The sequence below is a fragment of the Grus americana genome, chromosome 2 (genome assembly GCF_028858705.1).
Source record: "Grus americana isolate bGruAme1 chromosome 2, bGruAme1.mat, whole genome shotgun sequence".
Taxonomy (NCBI): domain Eukaryota; kingdom Metazoa; phylum Chordata; class Aves; order Gruiformes; family Gruidae; genus Grus; species Grus americana.
In genome coordinates this window covers 90,752,849-90,776,356 of record NC_072853.1, presented here as the reverse complement: position 1 = coordinate 90,776,356, position 23,508 = coordinate 90,752,849, and the positions used below count along the sequence as shown (strand labels likewise).

The following is a 23,508-nucleotide window of genomic DNA, read 5'->3' as shown; positions in this document are numbered from 1 at the left end:
CCCATCCAATGTTGTGGCAGCCATCAGATAAGGAAATGGGTGCAAACCATGACAAAGCTGAAGCAGCCTCTCGTTCTCCTACTTTTCCCAGTTAATCACTGTATGGATTTAAACTTCAACCAACTAACTGTGGGTACTCCTCAGAAATGGGGAGAGAGGGGGGAGAATGCCATTAGGTCTTTGATATATCATTTGTGTAAAGAAAAAAGAAACAGGTCAGTATTTGATGTTAACTAGTCATTAGTAAATGCACTTACTATGATTATTATGTTACTCTTCAGGTACGAAGCTCTGTTTCCACTGGTGCTATCTGGTTTGATGTTTGTGTGGATATACATGGAGCAAGAAGCACTGCAGCACTATGGCCTTTCACTCAAACCGAAGGTAACAGCTCCAGATAGCTAGATCAAGTTAATTATCAGCTTTATCTTTTTTTTTTTTTCCTCAAGGATATAATAAATGTTCTGAGTGGTTTTAATAGAGCAACATTTTGCATTTCTTTAAGTTTGGGAAGCCAGTATCAGCTGTTTTATGAAGTCTCTCTGTAAGAGAGATTTATAATTGGTATTACAGAAGATATTCCACATTAGAGCCATTTCTAGGAATGCAGGAAATCAGTTTGCCTTAGTGGTATGTTCTGTAGGCTACCAAGCTCTGTTTGTTGCGTGTCGTGCTAATTCAGCATAAGGTACAGTAACTCTCTTTAGAGTAAGTACGATGTCACTGTACTTTTTTTATTCTGATTGCAGAGTCACGAGTATCCATGTGAGAGGTTGAAAAGAAATAATTTGATTTCAGAAATGACCCATGGGAAATGCCAGACATCTTATTTGACTTTGCCCTGACACTATTTTTCTTCAAGGATGGTGTTTTATTTATGATCAGACAGACAATGAGCCAGAGACTAAATTGGAACCTACTACATTCTCAGATTTGACCAGAGAGGGAGTTTTAGAACAGATATCAATGCAACTTCTTTCACCCTAAAATTTAGTATATTGTGTCAGCAGTTTTCAAAACCCATGCTGCTCACATTGCCGCTTAGCTTTTTAGATTAGGTCAAGGGCTTAACAAACTGTGGCTATGCCATTGATTTGGTTACAGGCAAAGTGCCTATTGCAGGGCATTTGGGGTGCTGGGAGCCAGGCAGGTGTGCAGCAGAGCTCTCCCCTCCTTCTGCCAAGTGGGTTGTCCTTGATGCAGATCACAGAGAATCTGGTTACGGATGCGTGGGAGTCACGAGTCACTTGTAAGAGAAGTGGTGGTCCACATCTTTCCTTCCTTTTGCAGCTCATGATAATTAGGGAGAAGTGCCGGGAGGTGAAATCTGAGCCAAAGCAGTCACAAGAGCGGGCCTGACGCATACTGTGCTGTTGTGGTTCTCCTGCAAGGGAGACGATTTTAAAACTTGAGAGAGAACAGGATTTACTGATTTAAGGCTGAATATCAGAAATGGAAACGGGAATCACTTTTTATTTATGCTACGTATAGTTATGATATTTTGTGTGAGCATGTTTCGTAGCATCTTAAGTGATAGAGAAGGAATCTGAATGTAAAAAAGTACACTTACGTGAGGCCGTGATTGCAACCGGAGGTTTCTAGCACAGCACAGTCATCTGAGGGACGTACTGTTCTCTTCCACTCTAGAACCCACACTGCCTTTTGCATCTCGTAACAGGGCATCTCTGACGCTTGCCTGTCTGATGGTGATCTGATATTCTGTTCATTTTAAAATAAAATTCTATTTGAAGCAGCATTAAACAGTCATGAACACTTTATTAATCAAATGCAAATTAAAAGAATATAGGTAAATTCTGTAATTAAGTTTTCTGTTGTCTCTGTATGTCATTTGACTTCTGGTTTCAAGTGAAAGGAACAATAATGATCTCACCTCTGCTTCCTGTTTTCAAATTAGAAAAAATATCTCTAGAATGCCACAAAATGAATCTTGTATTAGAGAATCCAACTCAGTTCTCTGATGATGTGAGATTATTTTTAATTAAAATGTTGTCAATGTTTAATGTCTGTTACTTGAATTTTTGCTTTTCCTCAGTGAAAAGGAGTTCATTGACCTCTTAAACTCCATGAAGACAATTTCTCTTCAAGTCAAATGATATTGTGGTGAGAACTGAGTGAAGGAGACAGAGAATATTTTAGTATTGTCACTCACAACATAAGTCAACTGCGGATAATTGCAGTCTTTTATTTCTGTGGGTCTTTATCCACATGCTCATGTGAGCAGTGGAAGTGTGTGTGCGTAGGAGGAATATTTATGATGAAAAAAGATGATGATAAATTGAAGGCACAGAAGTTCATTTTTAGTGTAGATAACAGCAAAAGATCCACTGTTCATTTGATCATCTCACTTGTACAATCTTTCTGGCAGATTCATTAAAGTATAATGAAAATATGGGAAAGGTTTGCAGTCCTCATCATAATACTACTCTAATAACAGCTGATAGGGAAGTAGATTTATTTCTCATTCATTTCAGTAAAAATAAGGTGGTTCTATCAAAGTACATCAGTTGATATTCAGTATTGATTTCTTCTGCTGTCTCTCCAGCTTGCTGTTTTCAACTTCGCCTATGCTACTGACATAACTCAGTTTCGACAGCTCCACCTAGATGATGTCCGCAGGTCTTTCTTCTTTGTATCCTTTTGTCGGTTGCTGCATTCCAGGGAGAAGATGGGTTTGTTTCAGAAGGCCCCGCAATCAAAATCTGTAGCCTGGTAGACACTGGAAACAGAAGTGTGTGGAGATTTTGACTCATATTGCTCAAAAGACAATGGTCTTGTACATTATGTTTTTTGATAAAGTAGTAAAAAAATTCAGTATGAACTGCACTGTTTTGGAATCTGGCTCCTTGGTCAGTTTGAAAAGTTTAGTCTCTTATGACCGTTACAGTTGAGATGAACTTCCTTCTAAGGAGTCCTATTTTCAGTTTGGGGGGTTTTTTTATTACATTTTGGCTGGAGGGAACTCACTCAACCTTCACAAATCAGTTGGAAAAGGAGGTATTAAAGTTATTCTCGTTTTCAGAGTATGGCAGTGTGTTAGGAAGAAGACGTTAGGGGGGACAGGCAGTGGCCACGGCCAGCCAGATGACTGCAAAGTCTAATGAAACATGTTCCCAGAACCTGGCTTAGGATTATTTATATCACACGTGGTTTCTGCAATTAGAAACTATTTGAGCTTGGGAGAGAAGAGCTGTTTATTCGCTAATGTTAACAGTTATTTTGCATTACTCTAACTGAAACTGCAGCCGATTTTTGGGGGTTTTAATACTATGTAGATTTGATAATGTGGTCTTTTTTCTCTTCCATCATGGGACTGCAGCTTTTAAGCAAGAGGTGTTTGGCATCAGGGGTGATGGGTGTGCAAGTGGGACAGAAATTATGAGCCAGTCTAGAACACGCGGGTTTCTAGTGCGGGTGGGTTATCATACCTGGAGCTGAGGAGGGAGTTGCCTCAATACTGGTTCCTGCAAAAACAAGCTTTATATTTTGTGGAATAACCAAATCTGAGAGGGTGGATCACAGTCACAGAGCGCGCTGTTGGAATATGGGAACCTGCAGCAAAGGAAGCGCAACAGATACCTCAGAAGAAGGCAGTTCAGCACTAAGGAAGGAGACAAAACAATTTGCTACATGTTGAACGTTTGTGTTTCTTTAGAATATACCTGAAAAGCAGCTGAGACACCTTGCAGTAAACTTATTGATTTCATTTGCTATTTTGCTATTTTTAACAAAAAATAAGCTAACTTTTAGTAAAGCTACTGCTGTCTGTCAGATGCTAAAAGTTAGCCAAAACAAAAATCAAATAATCCAATTGTATTTTTCAAAGCTTCAGCATAGTACTACTTCAATCTAACACTTGATTGTAGCACTACTTTAATCTCATCCTAATCTAAAGCACGTGGATGTATTTTGTTCGGCTCCTGAAAAAATACACAATTGGCAGGTATCCCTTGCAGAGACCAGGTGTGATACACACCTGCTCAAAAGATGTTGTGGTATTTTTAATTTAGATGCTGTTTAATGTTTAGAAAGAGTGGTATTAGAAGAGAAACATTTTCTACAAGAGCAGTCACATTGTGACTACCTGTGAGCTGTATATCTTAAGACTGTCTCAAGGTTCCTATATAGGGCCCAAAAGTCAGCATGTGCTGAGGGACCTTACAGAAGATTCAGACTGCTTATGCTTAGCATTTTGAATAGATTATGTGCTACTGGTATTTTTTGTTTGTTTTATTGCAGAACTGTTGTTCTTATAAATCTTAACTGGCAGAATTTCACTATGCTGTTAGACTGCTGTGTTACTAAACTTGAAATGATGTGATACTCTTGGGAAGCATAATTTTGTTAGTTATGCTGACCTAATCCTTCCAAAATATTGCATGCAGAATCCCAACGATTCTGCTGAACAGTTGGTTGCAAATTGTTTATGCAGAGACTTAAATGATCCAATGCAGGAGCTATAACAGGAGTGGAAGGACCAGAGGGAGCTCTGGCAACAGCAGCCATCATCACTGACTAACCCTCTGCCTGATGCAAAAAAGCAGTTAAAAAACATTGTTTGACTGGAGAGATGTGAGCTATAATGGGCCCCAAAGAGCTCAGGACGTAGGAAACTATCTATCATGGGCTTATGTAGCAGCAAGCGTTGTATCTAGATGAAAAAGATAGGGCTTATAAAAAAAACTTTCAGCTATGCAGATCCTGCCAAGTTGTCCTCCCTCCGTCAAGTAAGGAAAAAAAACCCGAGAGTCTTGTGTTGCAATGGATGGACTCAGCATAACCTTTGGACAGCAAAGCTATGGGAGGGATAGCGTAGGAACCTTTAGTCTTGTGGCATAGCCAGCTATCTCTTCCACAGTCAATTCTTCAATAAAGCCATCTCTTTTGGTGTGTGGTACACATGCGTATGTCATTACTGTAATTTCTGCAAAAGCATGTGTGTTTGAATGCATAGCTGGGATTGTGGTCCAGGGATGTTCCTACCTTACTAGGTAGGGGCCCAGAAAAAACAAGCTGCGTTTTTCTGGCAGGGGCCTCAAGACAGGCTCTAAAATCTTACCCAGGCAGTCCCTGTCTTTTAAAATTGACAGAGTCATCTGTGAAATCTTGGGTAGAGCTAGACAATACTTTGGATTTCTTAATGCAGTGTAAAGCTGTAATAGTGTGTCAGCTTCTTGTATAGTTTCATGATAGGATTTTGCATTGGTAAATTGGAATGAAAGGGGGGGAGGGGAAATGCTGGTTTTGTTTTACTGCAGCTGTTTCTGTGGTGTATTTCCCTTAAATACATCTAGGTTTTCTTCATAGTGACAGCCTTTTTTGGTACTGGAAACATAGCTTCTGTTAACAGGTAAATTTTATTCATTGATTTGAGACACAGTAGGGTACAAAAAATTTTTCCTACAGTTGGCGTGCTAAATATAAATTTGGTTAGCAAAATCAGGGCAGCAGAATTAAAGCAATAGTCAGTGGAATAATAATAACAACAATTTATTTCATTTCTGCTCTCTGTAGCATGTTCCCTAAGAGCCTGAGCTTGTTGGTTATGAGGTTGTCTCAATTGCCATTATAACTTATTGGCAGCATGAGCTGAGAGAGCTCAGCAGCTCACCAAAAGCATGGCACCTTGAAAGACACGAGCAGGGAAAAACTGCAGAAAAAGAAAAGTGAGGTAGGCAGTCCTTGCTAATTGAGCAAGAGAAGAGAAAGTTGGAACCCTTGTTTACAAATGTATATATGCACAGTGTGTTACAAGAGTAACTAAATGCTCTGTTTTTTTAGTGGAAAATGCCATTTCAAGGATGTGTTGTAATGTCTGTTTCATGTTTCTCCAGTTTTGATCCTGCTTCTGTCTATTGTTTCTTGACTGTGTTCAGCCCCTTCACGATGGGAGGCTTGCTTGTGCTCAAGGTTAGTAATCTCACCTTAGTGAAATTTTCTCAAAGAACTGTTTAATAAATAACATATCACATACACGGTTGTTACTTTGCAAAAACATATATATGTATTTGAGCTTCATTAGCCTTCTTACCCACGTGTGAAGCTTTCAGCCTTTGTACTGTTTCTAGAGACAGACCCTTCTGATTCCCAGAAGAGAGAAGCTAAAGTGCATGGAAGTATAATTTAACTGTATTAGATCAGTTTATTGTATTAAAATGGAAGGACTTAAATTATTTAAAAAAAGATAAGCTTTCCCTATAGTATAATATCTACAGAAACATTGAGGATCTATATGTATTTTATTAGCCCTGTCTACATTACATTGAGTACAGGATTTGAATGCTCTGCTGATTAGGTTGTCATTTTACAATGAATATTATTTTTAATAGTCTAGCAAAGATTGGATTGCACTTCTTGTTTGCAGGCAAGGTGTGGGAGCTCTTTTCTAATATTTGAATACAGGATCTGCCAGAGGCAAAGAGGCAAACAGGAAGGGAGATGTGGAATTTATCGATTATTGCTAAAATAAAGCAGTATTTCCTGCCTCTGCTTTCTGTTACCTCTGTCCCAGAGAAATCAGGCTTAAGTTACAGGTATACTGCAGGACATAAGTCAATAACGCAAACTTTCTGGATGCGAGGGAACAGGTTTTAGCCTGTAAGAGTTGTGATGCATTTACACTACTAACTTAAGGATTACAGGTCAACTTTGGAAAGAGCAAACAGCAACATTCATGTTTCTAACTCGTTTGTTTTGTTCTTAATTTCCTGAAATGCTTACATTTGCTCGACTTGGCTTTGGAGGGGCAGCGTGATCCTTGCCTTACTGAATGCATTCTCTGTTCAGATTTTTTTGTGGTTGAGATGAGATTCTCCTATTATGCTTGGAGCTCTGCAGCCTGTCAGATGAGATATTGGATCCGAATAGTTCTGTCTTCTAGCCTTGTTGAAGTATTTATCACTAGTGCTAAAATGGATAAATGAAGTGAGGATCATTAATGTGTTTTAATTATAGTTTTCCATATTGCCTCATGGCTTATTTCACTGCAGTTCAGCTATGACCATGGAAGGAGGGTTTTATTTATTAAACATGCTTCCTGCAAAACGAGTTTCTACCCTTTCTTGCCAATATTTTATTTTTGTAACGTACACATTCTGTGATAATTTCAAAGGCATGAAAATGTTTCCACAACCTGCCAGGTTGCTTTGTAAATATGGCTATAAACCAAAATGTAGCTTGTGTTTCAAACAGGTTGTAATCCCGTTTGTTCTGGTATCATGTGCTTTCGAAGCTGTTCAAGTCACAACACAACTGTCTTCTAAGAGGTACAGTAAGTGCTGTATTTCTGCATTAGTAAGGATTTCAAATCTATTTTGCAAGAATTCAGAATTGTCAAATCTCAATCTAAATTTAAAAAAAAAATCAGCCAATATATTATATTGTTGCTTTTCTTTGTTATTATGGTTTGGGTATTTTGTTCAATGATTTTGCAAGCTTAGGAATTCTTTTCTTAGTGATAAATGAGTATAAATGAAAGTGTTGGCCCTGTCTGAAACAATCAGATATTTAATATTCTTTGTTGACAATACACAGAAGGAGCACTTTTTCCCCCATAATGTAGAAAAATGAGCAGAATTTAAAGTCTGATTTTTGTTTTGTATTGCATCTCTGCCTATAGCACAATATTTTTAAAATAACCCATTTATAATGTAACCAGTTTACAGCTTTGTAGCACTGACCTCACTACAAATAGCATTTAAAAAAAAAAAAGGGCTGGATGCTCTTCCATTGCAGTTCAAGGCTTCCCAGGTGTGTTCAGTATTTCTTATTTTTTGCAGTAGGACTAGATGGCTGCCAGTCCTTTCCCCATCTCTAAAGACTTTTCAAAGAGAATATGAGACGGGTGTCCAGCCTCGCAGAGTGCTGTATCCAGATTTGAAATACCCTCGCGCTTTTCACTCTCAAGATTTTTTTTTTTAACTGTTAGCCCTCTCTACCTCTTTCAGTGGATGCAGTGCACATGACTGAATCCTTTGTTCATCATGTGAGATTATGGATGGTGCTGAGATGGAGGAGGTCCCTGTCAGCCACGTGGTTTTGAATTTGTCACCATGGGATGTTGTGTGAGGACCAAAAGCCTTACTGTCTGTGGCAGGGGGACCGCAGAGACTGTCCCCTGCATATTGCTCAGCTGAGCAGGAGGCAGCCGCCCTTGCTCAGTGTGATGCCCTCTGCCTTTCTGTTTGTTTTCATCCTGCCTGTGCCCTGCCTATTGTCTCTTTATACAACACCACCTGGTACTAAGGAGGGACAGGGCAGCCTGAAATCTGACTTCTTGCTGGAGAGGCAGCACTAGGCTCACCATCCCTTTTACCTTCTCTGCCTTAGCTGTGTGCGCAGCATACTTGGGCTGTCCCGGGACCCCCAAAGGAGAAGGGTATTCGTCCTCCTCACTAAGGCTTATACAAGAGCAGGGCTGCGTTGAGGAATTGGGGTTGCACAGAAAACTGTCCTATTTCCATTTCTAGGGCTCAGGCATCATAAAGGTCAGCATTTCCTAGCTTGTGAATGGTCGCCTCAGCAGCGCTGGTGATATCGCAAGCTTTTATGGAATGCGCATCTGAGTGTGTGAGAGGGGAAACGATACCAGCTTCTTAAACCAGGGGACATGAGTACGTCTGTGCTGCTTTATGAAGCCGTGGTTTGTAACTCTGGCTGATATTTTTGTGCCGACTTTGTTTAGCTGTGCTTAGGTAACAATAGCAGTGATGCTGCCACAGCATCAGCCTGGGAACAAGGCAGAAACCACAAGATGCACCCAGGATCCCTGGAGAGGTTGTGCGCTCATTGTCAGCATGTCCTGAAGTCTGTGCTGCACTCTTTATTGCTCTTGCTGCTCCTGCTAGATAAACTAAGCCGTCACAGGGGACAATCCGGTCTTTGCAGTGTATAAACATGCCCTGAAATTAGTGTTGTCCTTCTGTTGTGAAAGGCTTCCTGCAGTTCAGAAGGGCAAAAAGTAGATTTTTATGATTTGGACAAATTCCTCCTAAACTCCCTGTTTACAGATTAGAGTGATTTTGTTTGGTTTTTTGTTTGGTTTTTTGGCTGATCATGGGGAATGTTCTGTCAGAATATGTTCTTGGAGCTTGCCTGTGGAAACAGCCCTCTAGCTGAGTGCCTCCTAGGCACTACAAGGTTGCAACATCCTATCTGAGCCATAGGTGAGTGGAGAGAAGCCTTTCAGTGCGCCTGAGATACAGTCAGTTTGTTGCATCCTTATTTGCTAATGAAGCATAGCTGACATAGGCAGTATCAGGAACTTCCTCATCAGGAGGCATTGGTATGAGTGTCCCTCCCCAGTACATGCTTGTGCAACACAGGACATTTTCCCAAAAAAAGCTTCGTGGATTGATGATGGTAGTACTGATGAATTAACTGTGTTCTAGTTAAAGGCTTTTTCTGTTGATGGGTCAGCTGTTTGCAACAGTGCTTCAGTGTCATTAACTTAGAAACTAGTTTTAACCAGTTATAGCAATTGCTTTCATGTAATTTAGGATTTACATAGTTTAATGAAAAGAAAATTAGGTTAATGGGGGAAAAAATAGCTCTGTGCACTCCTTTCTCGTTCCTTTTACTGGCTGCAGCCTGCTTTCTAGAAGTTACCTGCCACCTGACGGAGAGGGTTTAGGAGCATGCTGCCAAAATGCTGGGCGTTCCCAGAGCAGCTTACGGGCACCCAGAGATCTGGAGGGGGGGCGAGCACCTCCGCAGTCTCCTACCCAGCAGGGTGGTTGTCAGGGTAGGACCGATCGGCTCCGGTATCTGCCTGCCTGTGCCAAACAGATTTGCTTGCTCTTGAGTCCATCTTGAAATGTCTAAATCAGCTTTATTTGGCCTAACCAGCACATGAGCTCCCTGTGTCAGGAATGGGCAGGTGCTGTTTGTAAGATGCTCTTGTTCTCCAATAAATGACTCGTTAGGTTTCTCTGTTGTAAAATTGGAAGTCTGTTAATGTGAAATGTCTTTTTCAAGCAGGGTGGGATTACAAATGCCAGATGTTCTAGCCATATATTTTAACTGTTCTCTAATAGACTGAAATGAATCTGAGTGATTGAAAGGCAACTACAAGAAGTCATATCTGATTTCAATTTCTTTATGGGGGTTTTAATAAGCTTTGTAACATCTGTGGCCATGAATAAAGGTTGATGGTCTGGGTTTTTTGTTTTGTTTTTTTTTTTCCTTTTGCAGCCTTTTCCTCATTGTTCTTGTGATTTCAGACATTATGGCTTTGGTAAGTTGTTGCACATTCTCTTCAAATAAGATCAAGAAGCAGAGAGCTCTCCTAACTCCATCTAAAGAGATCTGAATTTGTTTCAGACTTCAAAGTTTTTGTAACTAGGGCAGTGAATTGGATTGAAATCCTAGCATAATTTAGAGATAAAACTCCTCCAATCACCGCTCTTTGAATTTCATGTAATTAATGCTTCTGAAGAAGCAATATTCTCAAACTAATAAGAGACAAAAATGAAGTAATAAGTTATCATTCTGAGTTTTTCATGTGCTTTCCAATCAAATTCTTAGGAAGAATTTAAATAAGACTGTTGGGTTTAGCTGTGTTTAGTTACTTTTTGAACCTTTTACTCACCCCACCTTCCCTTGAAAAAAAGAGGAAAAGGAGACATGCATTACCCACTAGCTCTGTTAAAGTTGTCAGAATCCAGGAGATAGCAACACTCAGAAAGACACTTTGTGCCCTTCGTAACAAGCTGTTAGGAAATGCTGTCTTCAGAAAGCTTGCATCCACAAACCAAGCTAGCTGAAACAACCCAAGGCGCAACAATGCCCCAGCGTAATTTTTACAGATTAAAAGTATGTTTTTGTTGCCCCCTCAAACTGTCTTCAACCCAGCAAGCAGTGCCCCTGGGTATCATAAGGTAAAGAGAAACCTTTTCAAAACAGCAGGTAGAGCTCGTGTTCTGGAGTAAGCATTCCTGATATAATTTCCTTGTATGGCGTGATCTGTGGATCTCACCTGATAGGGAAAAAAAAAAGTAAAACCAAATAATGACTAATTTGTCTGTAGAGTGAGAAATGAAGATGATAAAGTTTTATGTAGTTTCAAATAAATCTGTGTAACTAATCTGATTTTTTATTAACTTCACAGGAAAAATATTAAAATACCAGTAAACCACACTCATAGCATTTCATTAATAAAATCAGTCTACCTAAACCAAAAGAAGAGTGCAGGCATGTACTGGTGTGTAGCAAGCCCCTCTATGTCCAGGTCTTATATGTCATATATCTCCTATTTTGGTTTAACTATTTTAAAACAATTAGCAAATATGTACTTGGTGTACAAACAAAATATTACCAAAGAGGTTTGATATGCAGGAAATGTGTGTAAATCAAGAAATGAGAAAGTTGGCAGGAAAAAAAGAGAACTGGTTTGTGGTCCTGAATCAATGTGGCCACCAGCTAGAATTTGAGATATTCAATAATAAACAAGTGCTATCTTCTCCCAACATTATTCCCATTGTACAGGTGGGGAACTGCCAAAATCGCCCAAAGAAATTTGTGGTGAAATTCCATGAAAACAATATGCAGCCTTTTCTTTGGCACTAGGCATTGTTTGGGATCCCGATATTTCAGACAATAAGGTGGCTTTTTCATATTGGAAAAGTTCTCTGCTGGTAATCTTCTGTTTCTTGCAAGCCCAGCTTGACAGAACTTAGTCCATCTTTAGCTGTTTGTGTTTGATTCCATGTTAAATCTATTCTTGGTTCCTTAGCCTATTCTTTTCTTTACTTCAGTCCAAATGAGCATTCCTGGAGAGGTCTTGCCCTTGTTCTACTTGAAGAATTAGAAACTTGGAGTAAACAGCCTGAAAACATGGGGTTTAATTTTGTGTTTCAAATTGTGCAATGCTGATGTACTAATCAAAGTTGGTTTATTTCCTAGCATTTTTTCTTTTTGGTTAAAGATTATGGAAGCTGGCTGGATATTGGAACAAGGTACAGTATTTTTTTGCCTCCACTGCATTTTTAAAAGACTCATAGGTTAATATTGCTGTTTATCTACTCAGAACTCTTGTAATTTTTTCCAATTAGTCTCCTTAATCAAATGCTTCAGTGATGTTCCCCATACTTAAAACGTGTGTGCACGTATATGTACATGTACGTATATCCCAAGCTAAAACATGTGTCTTAATGTGTGCCAGAGCAATGTGGAGTAAGTAATGAATCTAGCATGGTAAGAAATACAGTTAGTAGGATTTGTTTGATTTCTAAAGAACAGTAATTACACACAAAATATTTTAATTACTGTTTTGCATTTTAATTAGTTGTAATCACTGTTAAAGTAACAATTTAACAAAATTGTTAGTTGTCTTGAATCCAGTTAAGCCTCCATATACAATCCCCTGTGAATGAATCTTGTGCAAACATATTGGTGGTTACCAAGACCCATGCATTTATCCTAGCCTTCTTGGGGAAGAGTAAATCTGTAGCATTTAAACATAGAAATCACAGCTAAAGTGAAAGATTTTGTTTTCCATTATGAGTTGTACTAGCCCCCACAGCATACATCGTAGAGTAGGTTTTCAGCTGTGCAGTCTGACTTGTGAATAGTCCAGAAATAACAAATACAAGGAATAGGCATTTCAGATTTACCTTCCCTGAGTTGTGGAAATAGATAAAATGCTATAATAAGCTTAGTAGGGAATGTGTTGTTAATAATCCAGCCAATCTGGTCACTTGACACAGTTATTTAAACAGAAGTTGAATAGTGACCCATTGTTAATATTCTGTTTAGTCTACACTTACTCTGTACTTTGCTGAGCCCCAACGTTCCCCCGAGCACATGCATGCGTGCACGCATGCACACGTATTCTGTGTATTCTGCCTGTTTTCTTTGGAGGTTCAAATCCCTGCTTGTAGCAACCGTTTGGAAGTTCCTAATGGGAAGAGATACAGGTAGATCAAATAGTGAGAACGATGCTTTAACGTCACGCTTCCTTGCTATGGTCAGTTTATGGTCAATCAGATGGCCTCATCCTTTGGTGCGTATTCCTGTGCAGATTACTAAGGATGTTAAAGCCCTCAGAAAAGCTCTGTTCTGCTGGGCAGGAAGCTTTCTAATTGGAAGTCAGCAAGCAAAAATGTAAATTGCTAAAAGTACCCAAAAACTTCCTCTCTGATATGCAGTCTTCATAGCGTAGAGATTTACAATGGTGATAGATTGTTGGATCCATTTCATCTGGAAGATTGCCTTATCCTGGAGATTGTAGGGGAGCTCATTACGCAGAACCGTAATCCTGCCTCTGTGTGTGTGTGTGTTTTGAGCACTGAAGCACTGAAAAAGTCTTTTCAAAAGAGTAAATTGTGATTAATTCTTAATGTGGTAATGCATAATGTTCAGGCAGCCTTAAATTTGTCATTACTTCGCTTTTGAGTGCTTGACTTTGCCACCTACGTTATATTATTGTAGTGTCTTTATATATGTTTTATATGTGTGTGTGTCTGCACATAAGATAAAAATGACTAGGTTGCATAAGAAGAGAGGTGAAGCCATAGGCGCAAAACTGAAGCGGTCCTTCTTTTACCTAATATAAGCAGTATTTTGGCACCTGAACCTTCTCCTCTGAGCAGATTTCTAATGTGTGATCCTCAAGCTTGGCAAAATTAGCAGGCAACAGCAGAAGATTTTTTTTCTTTATTCCTGAAAGTGAAGATGGGCTTCATGGGGTTTTGGGCAATTCCCAAAACCAGTGGGAGAGAGATACTAATGTGGCTCTTTCCTGTCCCCCTGTTGCAACTGCAGTGACAGCTCTGTAGCGTTCCCATTGTGGTATTGTCTGTTGTTGCTTTGACAGCAAGGTCTGAAAATATCCCATCTCAGTTGACATTTTAGGTGTTGCCAAAATTTTCCTGAGAAGGCTGAGTCAGTTAAGGAAATGACAGTTCTTTTTTTTTTTCCCCAACTGTTTATATCTCAACAAAACCTGTGTAGGATTTCATGGAACAAAGAATAGGAACACCCTTAGGGACAGCTGCTCTCATCTTTTTTTTTTTTTTTTTTTTCGTGGCACTGATAGAAAGTGTGTGTGTGTCCGCACACACAATTATCAGGGTTCGTTTTATATTACTAGTTACCACATCATTGAAATCACAAGTGGAAAACCAGCAATTTAATTGCTCAGTGAAGATTCATTCCTCTAAAGTGTGTCAGAGTCCAGTGGTACGATGTGCTGCATTTGCAAAGATTCTGATATATATTTCCATACTCATTCTTTTTTGTGATGATGGCTTTCTATGGATTTTCTAATCACCATGCTTCAAAACTTTTGTATGTCCTCTGTCTTACTATAAGAATGTGCAAGTTCAGTAGGAAACCCTCATTAGGCAGTGCTTGGGTTTTTCAATACCAGTGCTCAGAAGTTTCATGTGTAAAAGCTGGTTTTAAACTCCTTGGGATAAAAATACCACCTTCTCTGCTTTTTTGTGGTGATGTTTTGTTTCCTAATAGATCTCTCTCATTGTTTGGAAGTAGGGTTTGTTTACTGAACTGACATATTTCCTTTTTTTTTTTTTTTTTTATTTCACCCCCAACTCCTGGCTTTTACATCTCATTCTACTATGCCTTAACCACATTCTATGTCATTTTACTGTGCCTCATATCTGCTTTGACAATGTTATGTCTTTATTCTCCTGGTTGAATTTACCATGCCACTTAAGTATTGCCCTTAAAGTAAAGAGATATGTACTTTTCCCACTTTTCCAGGTCATAATGAAATGCGGGGCAACAACAGATCCAACATACAGTCCTGTATTACCACATTCAGCAAATTAGCAACGCACCATTGATTCCTTCCTCTCAGTAAATTATCAATTATCATAAATATTTATGACTTCTTAGAAAGTTTTCAAGCCATTTTGCTTAATGGTCGTGCCAAAGTCAATGTGAACTTGTTTTTCAGAGTGTGCTTTTCATCGTTTTGATATAATAACGGGATAATAATCTTGCAGTGAATACAGGACTCATAGCAGTGGTTTACGCAAGCTTCTGAGATCTGCTAACCTTACCCTCTACCTATATATCTTGAGGTCACCCTAAATTGCATCATATGCCCTAGAAACCCACACCATGACATTTCATTAAAAATAATAATGCAGTTTTCCTAGTATTTTTGATGTATCAGTATGCAGTAGGTGATCATGAGAAGTTTGTTCTGACAGATTCTTTCATTTTTTGAAAAGCAGACAAATGGAATAGCTAGCTTTTCAGCTTCTTTGTCACTAAAATAATTTCTCTGTGGCTTAAAAGGTATGTTTATCTATCTCTATCTATAGATCTCTATAGATAGGGAGATACAGGCTTTAAAGCCTATTATATCTATACAGTGTATACAATTTGTAACTAGCTGTATATTCAGATAGTCAAGATAAACTCTAAAGCTTCTTTATATGACAGTATTATATAGTTTTATACAGACACATACTCTACTACTTCCTCCCTCTTTTTATAACAGTTGCCGGAAGATAAAGAGAAAGATACAGTCTTAACTGTTCTGCAGTTTCAAAGTTCAGGGGACATGGTAAAGCACAGGAGACTGTTTTTTAGGTTTTGGGATAACAGAATTGATTTCACGTTTGGGATGCTGAGGCTTCTAGCTCTGACTATTGAAACAAAGGTCTTGTAACCAGGAGGAAAACAACGTTTACCAACAATTTCTAAAATAGGAGCTAGGAGTGATGTGCTTTGTGATTTTGTTTCATGTGAAACAGAGGAGAGAGGGTGTGGGATCTTGGATGGAATTGCAGGAGACTTAAAATTCAGAATCTAAATCTGAGGTCTCAGTGTGTGCTTGGGAACAATTCCACACTTCAAAGTCATGTAGAAATAAGGTCCTTGGACTTTTCTGGAGGGTGCTTTTACAAGTCCTTGCACGAGTTGCTTTTGGTTAACTTGCTTTATTTCTATTTTTTTAATTGCTATGATAACTTACGCCATCTTCCTGTCTTCCCAGCTTCTTATAAGGTCTGCCATCTTAGAAATTAGCCTGTGTTGGGAGAAAGCCACGTTTTGGAGCAAGATTGATTTCCCCCTGCTCTCATTTTTTACTTATCTTTGATTCTTCTTGTCTTTGATTAATACTTCTCACCAATGTACACTGTCATAAACAAAGCCAGGAGTTGGTAGTACCTTATATGTCCTCCTTTTGGTTCCTTGCCACCAAAACAGGCGTCTTCCTCTCTGATACAAAGTTTTCCTAGCACCAGCTTTGCCTGTTGACCTTGACCATACACAGGGCACTCACCTTTCATCCATGATCCCCTACACCAGCTACCTCTTCTCTCTACTGTTATCTGTCCTTGTCCAACTCATCCTTTATAGGCATTGCCCCGCTGTGCCCCACTATGCTATTTTCTTGTACCTGTTTAATGTCTCTTCTTCCTCCACATGCCTGGAGGAAGGCATAACTTGCCTGGAGCCTAGAGTCTTGCTCCTTTTTCTTATTAGCTCAGGTTGACTTCTGATGGAGGAAGCTTGTTTTGAGAATTACCTGCTTCACTGTAACTACAGATGCAGCCAAGAGTGCCGTTCTGGGTTGTGTAGGGATCAAGATTTTGCCACTGCTGTTGTGGCATATACCTGTAAGAGTCTTGCTTTGTTTGTTTAATTACAGCATTACCCCAGACTGAGAACTAATTTACCAAGCAGAGCTGCCTGCAGGCACTGCAGTATCAGTTGCTGATAGCCCCAGAGATGCTGACTGTTTGTAATTATGTGACAGGTAGACTGAAATTGTTTTTAATTGTGCTCTATGGCATAATATATATATATTTCTTTACTCTGAATATCTGATATTTTAATGAAGGAGCATAACTATTCAGCCTTTTGCAGTATAGCAAAGGAGAAATGTGTGCAGCACTCTTCTTCACAAAAGTACAGAGGAACCAGTCCCTTGACTGACAGGTAGCTAAGCAGAGTTTGTGGAGACTTTTTTCCTTTGAGAATGCCCATCTATGCCCCCCAAAATCATTGATTAGCACCCACATCTGGAAAAGCTTCTTTTGGGGCAGACAGGAACTCAGATGCCTGTGTAAGGACCATGTTGATGGTAGCAAGTTGCCGATCCTTCAGTGACTGTCTCAGGGTGTTGGTAGGAATAAAGGCAGGGTCTTCATTTGGCTTCTGCTTTTTGGTTTTCTCATTCAAGCTTTCTTTGAAAGCTAGAAGGAAAGTGGTGTTGCTGCTTACGTGAAACACTACAATTCTGGTGCCAGGTGAGAAGGAAAGCTGAGGTGTTACTAGTAATACATAAGACGTTAAGCCATCCAGCTGTCTATCTCAGTGGCTGTTCCCTTAAGAGCCACGCCGACGTCTGTACCTGTGGTGCTTGTAAAGTCCCCAAGGGCACATTGCGCCATGAAGATAACTGCAAGGAGGGTTTGACTTTCAGTTGGCAACATGTCCTTTCCTATGCACCAAACCTGTAATGCACCCAGGTGGACTTCCAAGGGCAGCTCTTGAGGTGTTTGTGTTATCTTTGTTATCGTAAATGTGCTGTGAACTACGAAGTCCAAAGTGCACTGATCAGGTGAAAGTATGCTCTGTGCCTGACTTCATGCTCTCGCTGTGTCATCTTCCATGTTCCCCACAGAAATAGGGCAGGGGTACGGTTCTCGCAGGCATGCTGCCCTGCTTCGATAAAGCTGGGCGGGGGAGATGCTTATAGGAGAGGCACATGGGAAAGATGGTTGCTGTCTGATATTTTAAACCTTGAGTTGTTCACATTACTGAATATTTTCAGTTATGCTGCATACAGGTGGGAGTTTACAGAGGTGCAAGCTACAGGCTGTTGGGGTGTATTATGCTTGTTGAGGTCTGAGTCCATTTGTGCCGATGGATTTTTGTAATTGATTTCTTAAAACTGTGTATTTTGACCAAGGTGTTTGTGAGAAGGTTTAGTCAAACTAAATTGAAACAGAAAAATCTTGTAGCATGAGTCAAGTCCCTTTCGGTATTCTCCATCCACTTTGGTCAGACTGGGTCCTTTGGGTGCTGGTATCCTGGCTGTGGAAGAGCTCCTGCTCGTTAGTGAACTTTTTGGATTACTTTTATTCTCTCACACTGGTTAGCAGCCCAGCTTTGTTAAGAGCTGGTGCTTCTCCGCTCCACAGAGCTAAATTGCGCTAGGCTGGCGCCAGGGTTGTCATGGTCTTGGGGTCGTGAGGATTGATAGCGTTGGCATTATGAGCTTTACTGCTCATCTGTGGCTAAACTCTCAAACTGAATGAGTCCTCTGGCAGAAGTTCCAGGCCATTAAACTGGCAAGTGCTCCTTGCAATCCTTTTTTGTGGCTAAACTCAGACATCATTGAGTCTGAAGTTACCCCACTTGTCCTAAAGAGCCATCTGCTTTGAAATAGTGGAGATGGGTGCATCAGGAGGTATGGATACCTCTCATGTCAGAACATCAGTATCTTCAGTAGTCCCAGAAAAAAACCAAACAGCTGCATTGGATGTGTGATGGACACGGGTGTAGCAGTGTTTTGTCTGCAACTCTAGCCTGAAATGTCACTGGATTTGGAAAAATTCTAATTTCTTAATGGCTAGTGGTTCACAATAATAGCAGCTTGATTCAGATGTTGAACACAGGATGCTGAATATCCTCAGTCAAATCTCAGTCTGACCCTAAATAGCCCAGCGGTAGCACTAGTGTAAATCAGGTACCAGAATTGGAGCAAGGGGAGAACAAGCTCTCTGCTTGTTACCCTTTTAATTATTAGTGACTTAAGGACTTCCTAACCCAGAAGCTGCATCTTCACATTGTGTTTATTAGCCACTCTTGAACTCATTTTTTTAATCTCTTTGCAACCATGTGTTACCATAGCAGAGAATTCCACAATTTTTGGAAATGCTCAGTGAAAAAGTAGTCGTTTTTTTTCTTAAACCTGTTCATCACTGGAATAGTGTTTTCTCTAGAAAATTGCACTTCAACTGACATAAATCTTTGAGTTGTCTTACTACTGAGGAATGTCTACCTAGATTCTGCGTTACCAGTTCACAGCAAATGGAAGTTTTGCAGTGGTTTCAGTTACATATGTCGAATTACCCACTTGAATGAAAAATACACCCGGTACCCTCTTATTCACTTGGTATACGCTCAATTGTGTTTTCTGTTGTCCCCACCATTTTATTTTGTCACAGACTTTGGTTTTTACATGTTAGTGCTGCTATAATAGTTGTCTTCCAGGAGCAGCATATATAAAATGACTTACTAGGCCAATAATTAGGCCAAGCTTAAAAAGAAAAAAAATATTCAGAGGTGGTTTATGTCAGGGGTTTTTTGTACTCTGCAAATTTGCATTTTTCTCACACTTCTTTTATCTGTCTCCTCCTTGCAGCATTAGCCACTATGTGCTGGTGATGTCATTGACCATATTTATGATGTTGATGAATGGACTGGCCCAGCTGCTAACTACAAAGAGACTTGAATTTCCCAGAAGGACTAAGCACCATTCCACGTGATAAAGTGATAAATCATCCTGCCTTGTTCCCATCCTCAAGCTTCCTCTGAACCAACCTCCGCTTCTGGAATGTAAATATAGGTTAACAGACTAGAGTGCCAAAAGCCCATCCAGGGATCAGAGCGTGCTGCTGATACAGGCTGAATGCTGTCCCGTGACTGAAATTTGCATTTGGAGATTGCCATTTAGACATCGATGGGACTAAAAATGCCTCAGCTTTATTCTCCAAGTGTACATATTGCTTGAAAATAAACCCAACAACAAAGTCCTTTTTAAAAGAAATAGGCAACCATTTCTTGGGGTTTTTTTTGTTGTCGTTGTGATAACTTGTTTGCCAGCTGTTTGTCTCACACAGGCTCACTCTCATTATGAGTCTGCAAAGTCCTAGCTTCATTTCATGTCTCACATAAGCATCTCACAGACTAAAGCATAAATGAAATCAGTCTGGGCAGATCACTGATTTGTATGTTGCCAATGTGGCATACGCATTTGAATTTCTCTGAAACTGGCTATGCTTTTTGCAAGCTGTGTCAATGTGCATGTGAGAATATGTTGAGGCAGGTTAAGACCGGTACGCTGCGAGGCTGTTGCTTTTAAGGCAACAGCTTCTAGCTAACCTCGGTGTGAACTGCTGCTGCTGACCGTGCTCCACTGCTGCCTCCTGTGCTTGGGTGAGCTGAGCAGTATGCCAGCTCAGGTAATTATCCAAATGAAAAGGAACCTGATTAAAGAATTGTAAAATAGTGTTCAGACAGATTTTCTGGTCCAGCTCATGATGGGGTGGGCGGGAAGGTTCGGGCTGATTGTTTCAGTGGCAGCCCAGAGTTAGATCAGCATAAGGAGGTCATGAAGCTGCACCTGGAGTTGGTGGTTTGCAGAGTGATGCCACACAGAGACTTTTTTTCCTTTCTTTCCTTGTTTTACTTTCCACTTGTGTTCTGCTCCTGATTACAAGCATCAGCCTGGGTAATGGCTGCACCAGCAATCAAATGCAGACACAAATCCCCTGGTTGTACGCTGATTACAAGTGAGAGTGAAGAGCCAGGGTGCTTAGAGGTTCTCCTGTTGTGGGTGCTCCTGGGGACCCAGTAACTCTAAATACATTGCATGAGGCTTTCAGGTAGACTTGTAACTTCGTAGCCCTTCCAACAGCAAGCATTGGCTTCCCTACCACTAGCCCGGAACTGATTAAGTAGCACAAATTACAGTACCCACCTACACCTCAATACTTCGTCACTCCCTGAAGTCATCTGTTGCGAGAATTAAACAAAAATTGTATCTCCTGCACAGAACTAGGTGTCCTGCCTTTCAAACAGCTTTTTCCATCCACATTATCCATAAAAGTGCTTTTGATGCAGTCCCCTTTGCATAGTGAAGGAAATGAGTGAAAGAAAAAATTTTCTTCTTTCTGTGCTATTGTACAATGGCATCACTAGAAATTGTGCTATGTAATATCTTTGTGTCACGCTCCCAACTTGCAGCCAGGCCTTCCTATCTGGGAGCTGCTACATACGGTACATGATGCTGGCAGCCAAGGCTAGACATTCGTCGTGAGGGCTGCTCCAATACTCTTTCCAGCCATCTGGCATTTGGCCGTGGTCACATGTACATTTAACATTCTGGAAACTAGTCATCCCTCTCCAGGAAGTTTGGCTGGGAGAAACCAGTCACAAACCTCCATCTGCTTGTTGAGTGCTAGAAAAAGATCATTTCATGGGCCTGCAGTTATCCGTGCAGCTTCAGAGTGCCTCTTGAGAGCGTCTGAGCGCTGGAGAGGGAGTCATTTTTCCACTAGGTAGTGGTCCGGTGGTCCTACTGGGCACGTTGCTAGCACAGCTGGCGTCAGTCACAGAAGATATTTCACATTTGTTACCACTGCTGGTAGTCGCACCATGCAGCCAAGGCAAGGAGCAGCCATGAGCGGGTGGGAGGTTGCTGCCACAGCAAAGACTATGTGTAAGTACGAGAATCTGCCACACTTGTTTTACTTAGATCCAGTGAGTCTCTGCTAAGGGAGAGTCATCCCCACCTCAGCCCCAGTGTACAAGGTACGCTGTATCGTTGCACGGTACTGTATCACCAGCTTTGTGTGACCTCATACCTTGTGACCTCTGTTTACAGTGCTCTCATTTCTGTACACACAGCTATCGGCAGCTGTACCATTGAGCATTCCAGCTTCCATTGCTGGAGTGATTTCTTTGCAAAACTACTGTTTGTAGAGCAAATTCACTAACAGGAGCAGCTGAACAGCTGGTGTTGGTGTGATGTGAAGGAATTGACTGAAAAAATAGGAATGTGGGACGCACAGGGCTGCTGCCCTGAAGGCACATCTTCTGCAAACATGTCAAAACCGCTTGCTATCTATGGCAAGACCAAGTGGATGTCCTGCCTACCAAGTGAAAACGCTGGAGGTACGTACTGTGAGGTGCTGCAGGCTTCCTGGGAGAGCGCACAGGAGCTCAGGCCTGATGTCTTTTTTTACCACAGGGGGCTGGTAAGAAAACAGGGTCTCACCCCACTGCATGTGGTGCTGCTTATCTGTGGTAGTAGGAATAATCCATATACTCTGGTATGCAGGTGAGTGGAAATGGCTGTCCAAAGTACAACCTGCCTCAATTGCTTTTTCTGCTTAAGGGATTCCATAGTGTCTCTTTCCACAAAGCGGGTTTTGTTTTTTACATCTTCTTGTAATAGCAGAAAGGGGACGATGAGCACGGGGGAACGTTTGCAACGCGCACATTGGTTTTTCCCCAGTGCTGCTCCGCAGGGATCTGTTCCTGTTTGCCATTTGCTCTGGTAGGGCCGTAGTGGTAGCATCCTTAGCTGACCTTTCCCTTTCCCCCGCTGGTCCCTTGCATCTCTGCCATTTGTGAACTCAGTTTCTAGCCAGGGCTGCGGGAATGCTGGAGAGCAGCTCTCATGGAGAGGCAGGATTGGCTGTGCTATTCCCGTGTCTCCCCAGGGGAGGCTCTTGCCAGACTTTTGGCCCGCACTTTTGGGTTTACTCCAGCACAGGGAGGTGTCAAAAATTCTCCCACTCAGCTACTTTACACAGCCCCATGGGGTGTGTGACAAAGTCGACTCTTCCCTCCCACGGATACGATGCATGTTCCTCTCCTTTCCAGAAAGAAATGTCATCAGCAATAAAAAGTCCTCCCCAGCCTTAGGAGCTAAGGTAGGGAATAAAGTTTTGTACTCGGCTGAGTTTAAGCTTTCTTTTCCTCTACTTGTGGGTCTTTTGAACATCATCCCTCTTCGTGGGGCCCAGACAGGACTTGGGACACAGAAAGGGGGGCTCTGAGCCAGCAGAGCCTTGCAGGCCAGTGCAGGTATTGCCCAGCCCCTGTGTTTTCTGTTAAGGACACAAAGGCAGAATTACCCGGAGCCCTCCTGCCTGCCTGCGGCAGAGTTGCAGACTCTCTGACTCCTACAGCAGGTGAGGCTCCAGACAACAAAAACTTCAGGTGGGGAAAGGCAGGTAGATCAACATTGTTATTTATGCCTGGGGCTGCACAATATTTTTTTGTAACTATACTTGTAGTGTAAAAACCTCTGCAAAGCTTATATCTTCTTGCTTTCAGAGTCACGGACCCCTGAAGAGCTAACCATAAACCTGGAGTGCCCATCAGGTGGTGTAATGTGAGAGAAGCTGTACTGAAGAGCAGCTGATACAAAGATCTTGTAATCTTCAGTGCTAGGAATTGTTCTCTGCTATTGTCTTATCAAAGCTGTACACAGCAGCCTTTTGATATCCGTCCAGGGAGTGAGCTGTTTCTTCAGAGATGATGAAGCTTAGATTATATCAAGACCTCTTATGACTCAAACTAAATGACTTCCCCTTCACAGACTAAATCAGATTTTACAAGCTTTGGCAATTTCAAATGCATGCCATGGCTGTTAGTTGTAAGGCTGCTACAGCCTTCATGTTCTTGAATGAGAACAAAGAGATGAATGAACATTCATGGTCTTACCCAAACCTCACTCTCTAGCATCGCCCTTGAACTGCGCTGTCTGGT

The 23,508-nt window shown here is 41.0% G+C and overlaps 1 protein-coding gene across 20 annotated transcripts in view; it reads left to right on the top strand.

The window, feature by feature from the left end:
* The window catches only part of PIGN (phosphatidylinositol glycan anchor biosynthesis class N), a 108,310-nt gene extending 88,068 nt beyond the window's left edge, over nt 1-20,242 (top strand). For 6 of the 20 annotated variants that reach the window (XM_054815821.1, XM_054815816.1, XM_054815823.1 and 3 more), the window contains 8 exons: nt 282-384; nt 2,564-2,650; nt 5,313-5,368; nt 5,853-5,928; nt 7,210-7,283; nt 10,210-10,252; nt 11,920-11,972; nt 19,370-20,242. In XM_054815821.1, coding sequence (XP_054671796.1) covers nt 282-384; nt 2,564-2,650; nt 5,313-5,368; nt 5,853-5,928; nt 7,210-7,283; nt 10,210-10,252; nt 11,920-11,972; nt 19,370-19,493 — 616 coding nt within the window. In that variant the 3' untranslated portion in view covers nt 19,494-20,242. Of the gene's footprint in view, nt 1-281; nt 385-2,563; nt 2,651-5,312; nt 5,369-5,852; nt 5,929-7,193; nt 7,289-10,209; nt 10,253-11,919; nt 11,973-19,369 lie in introns of those variants that run through there. The other 14 variants (XM_054815822.1, XM_054815830.1, XR_008575768.1 and 11 more) reach the window with 13 other exon arrangements.
* The last annotated feature ends 3,266 nt before the right edge of the window (nt 20,243-23,508 follow it).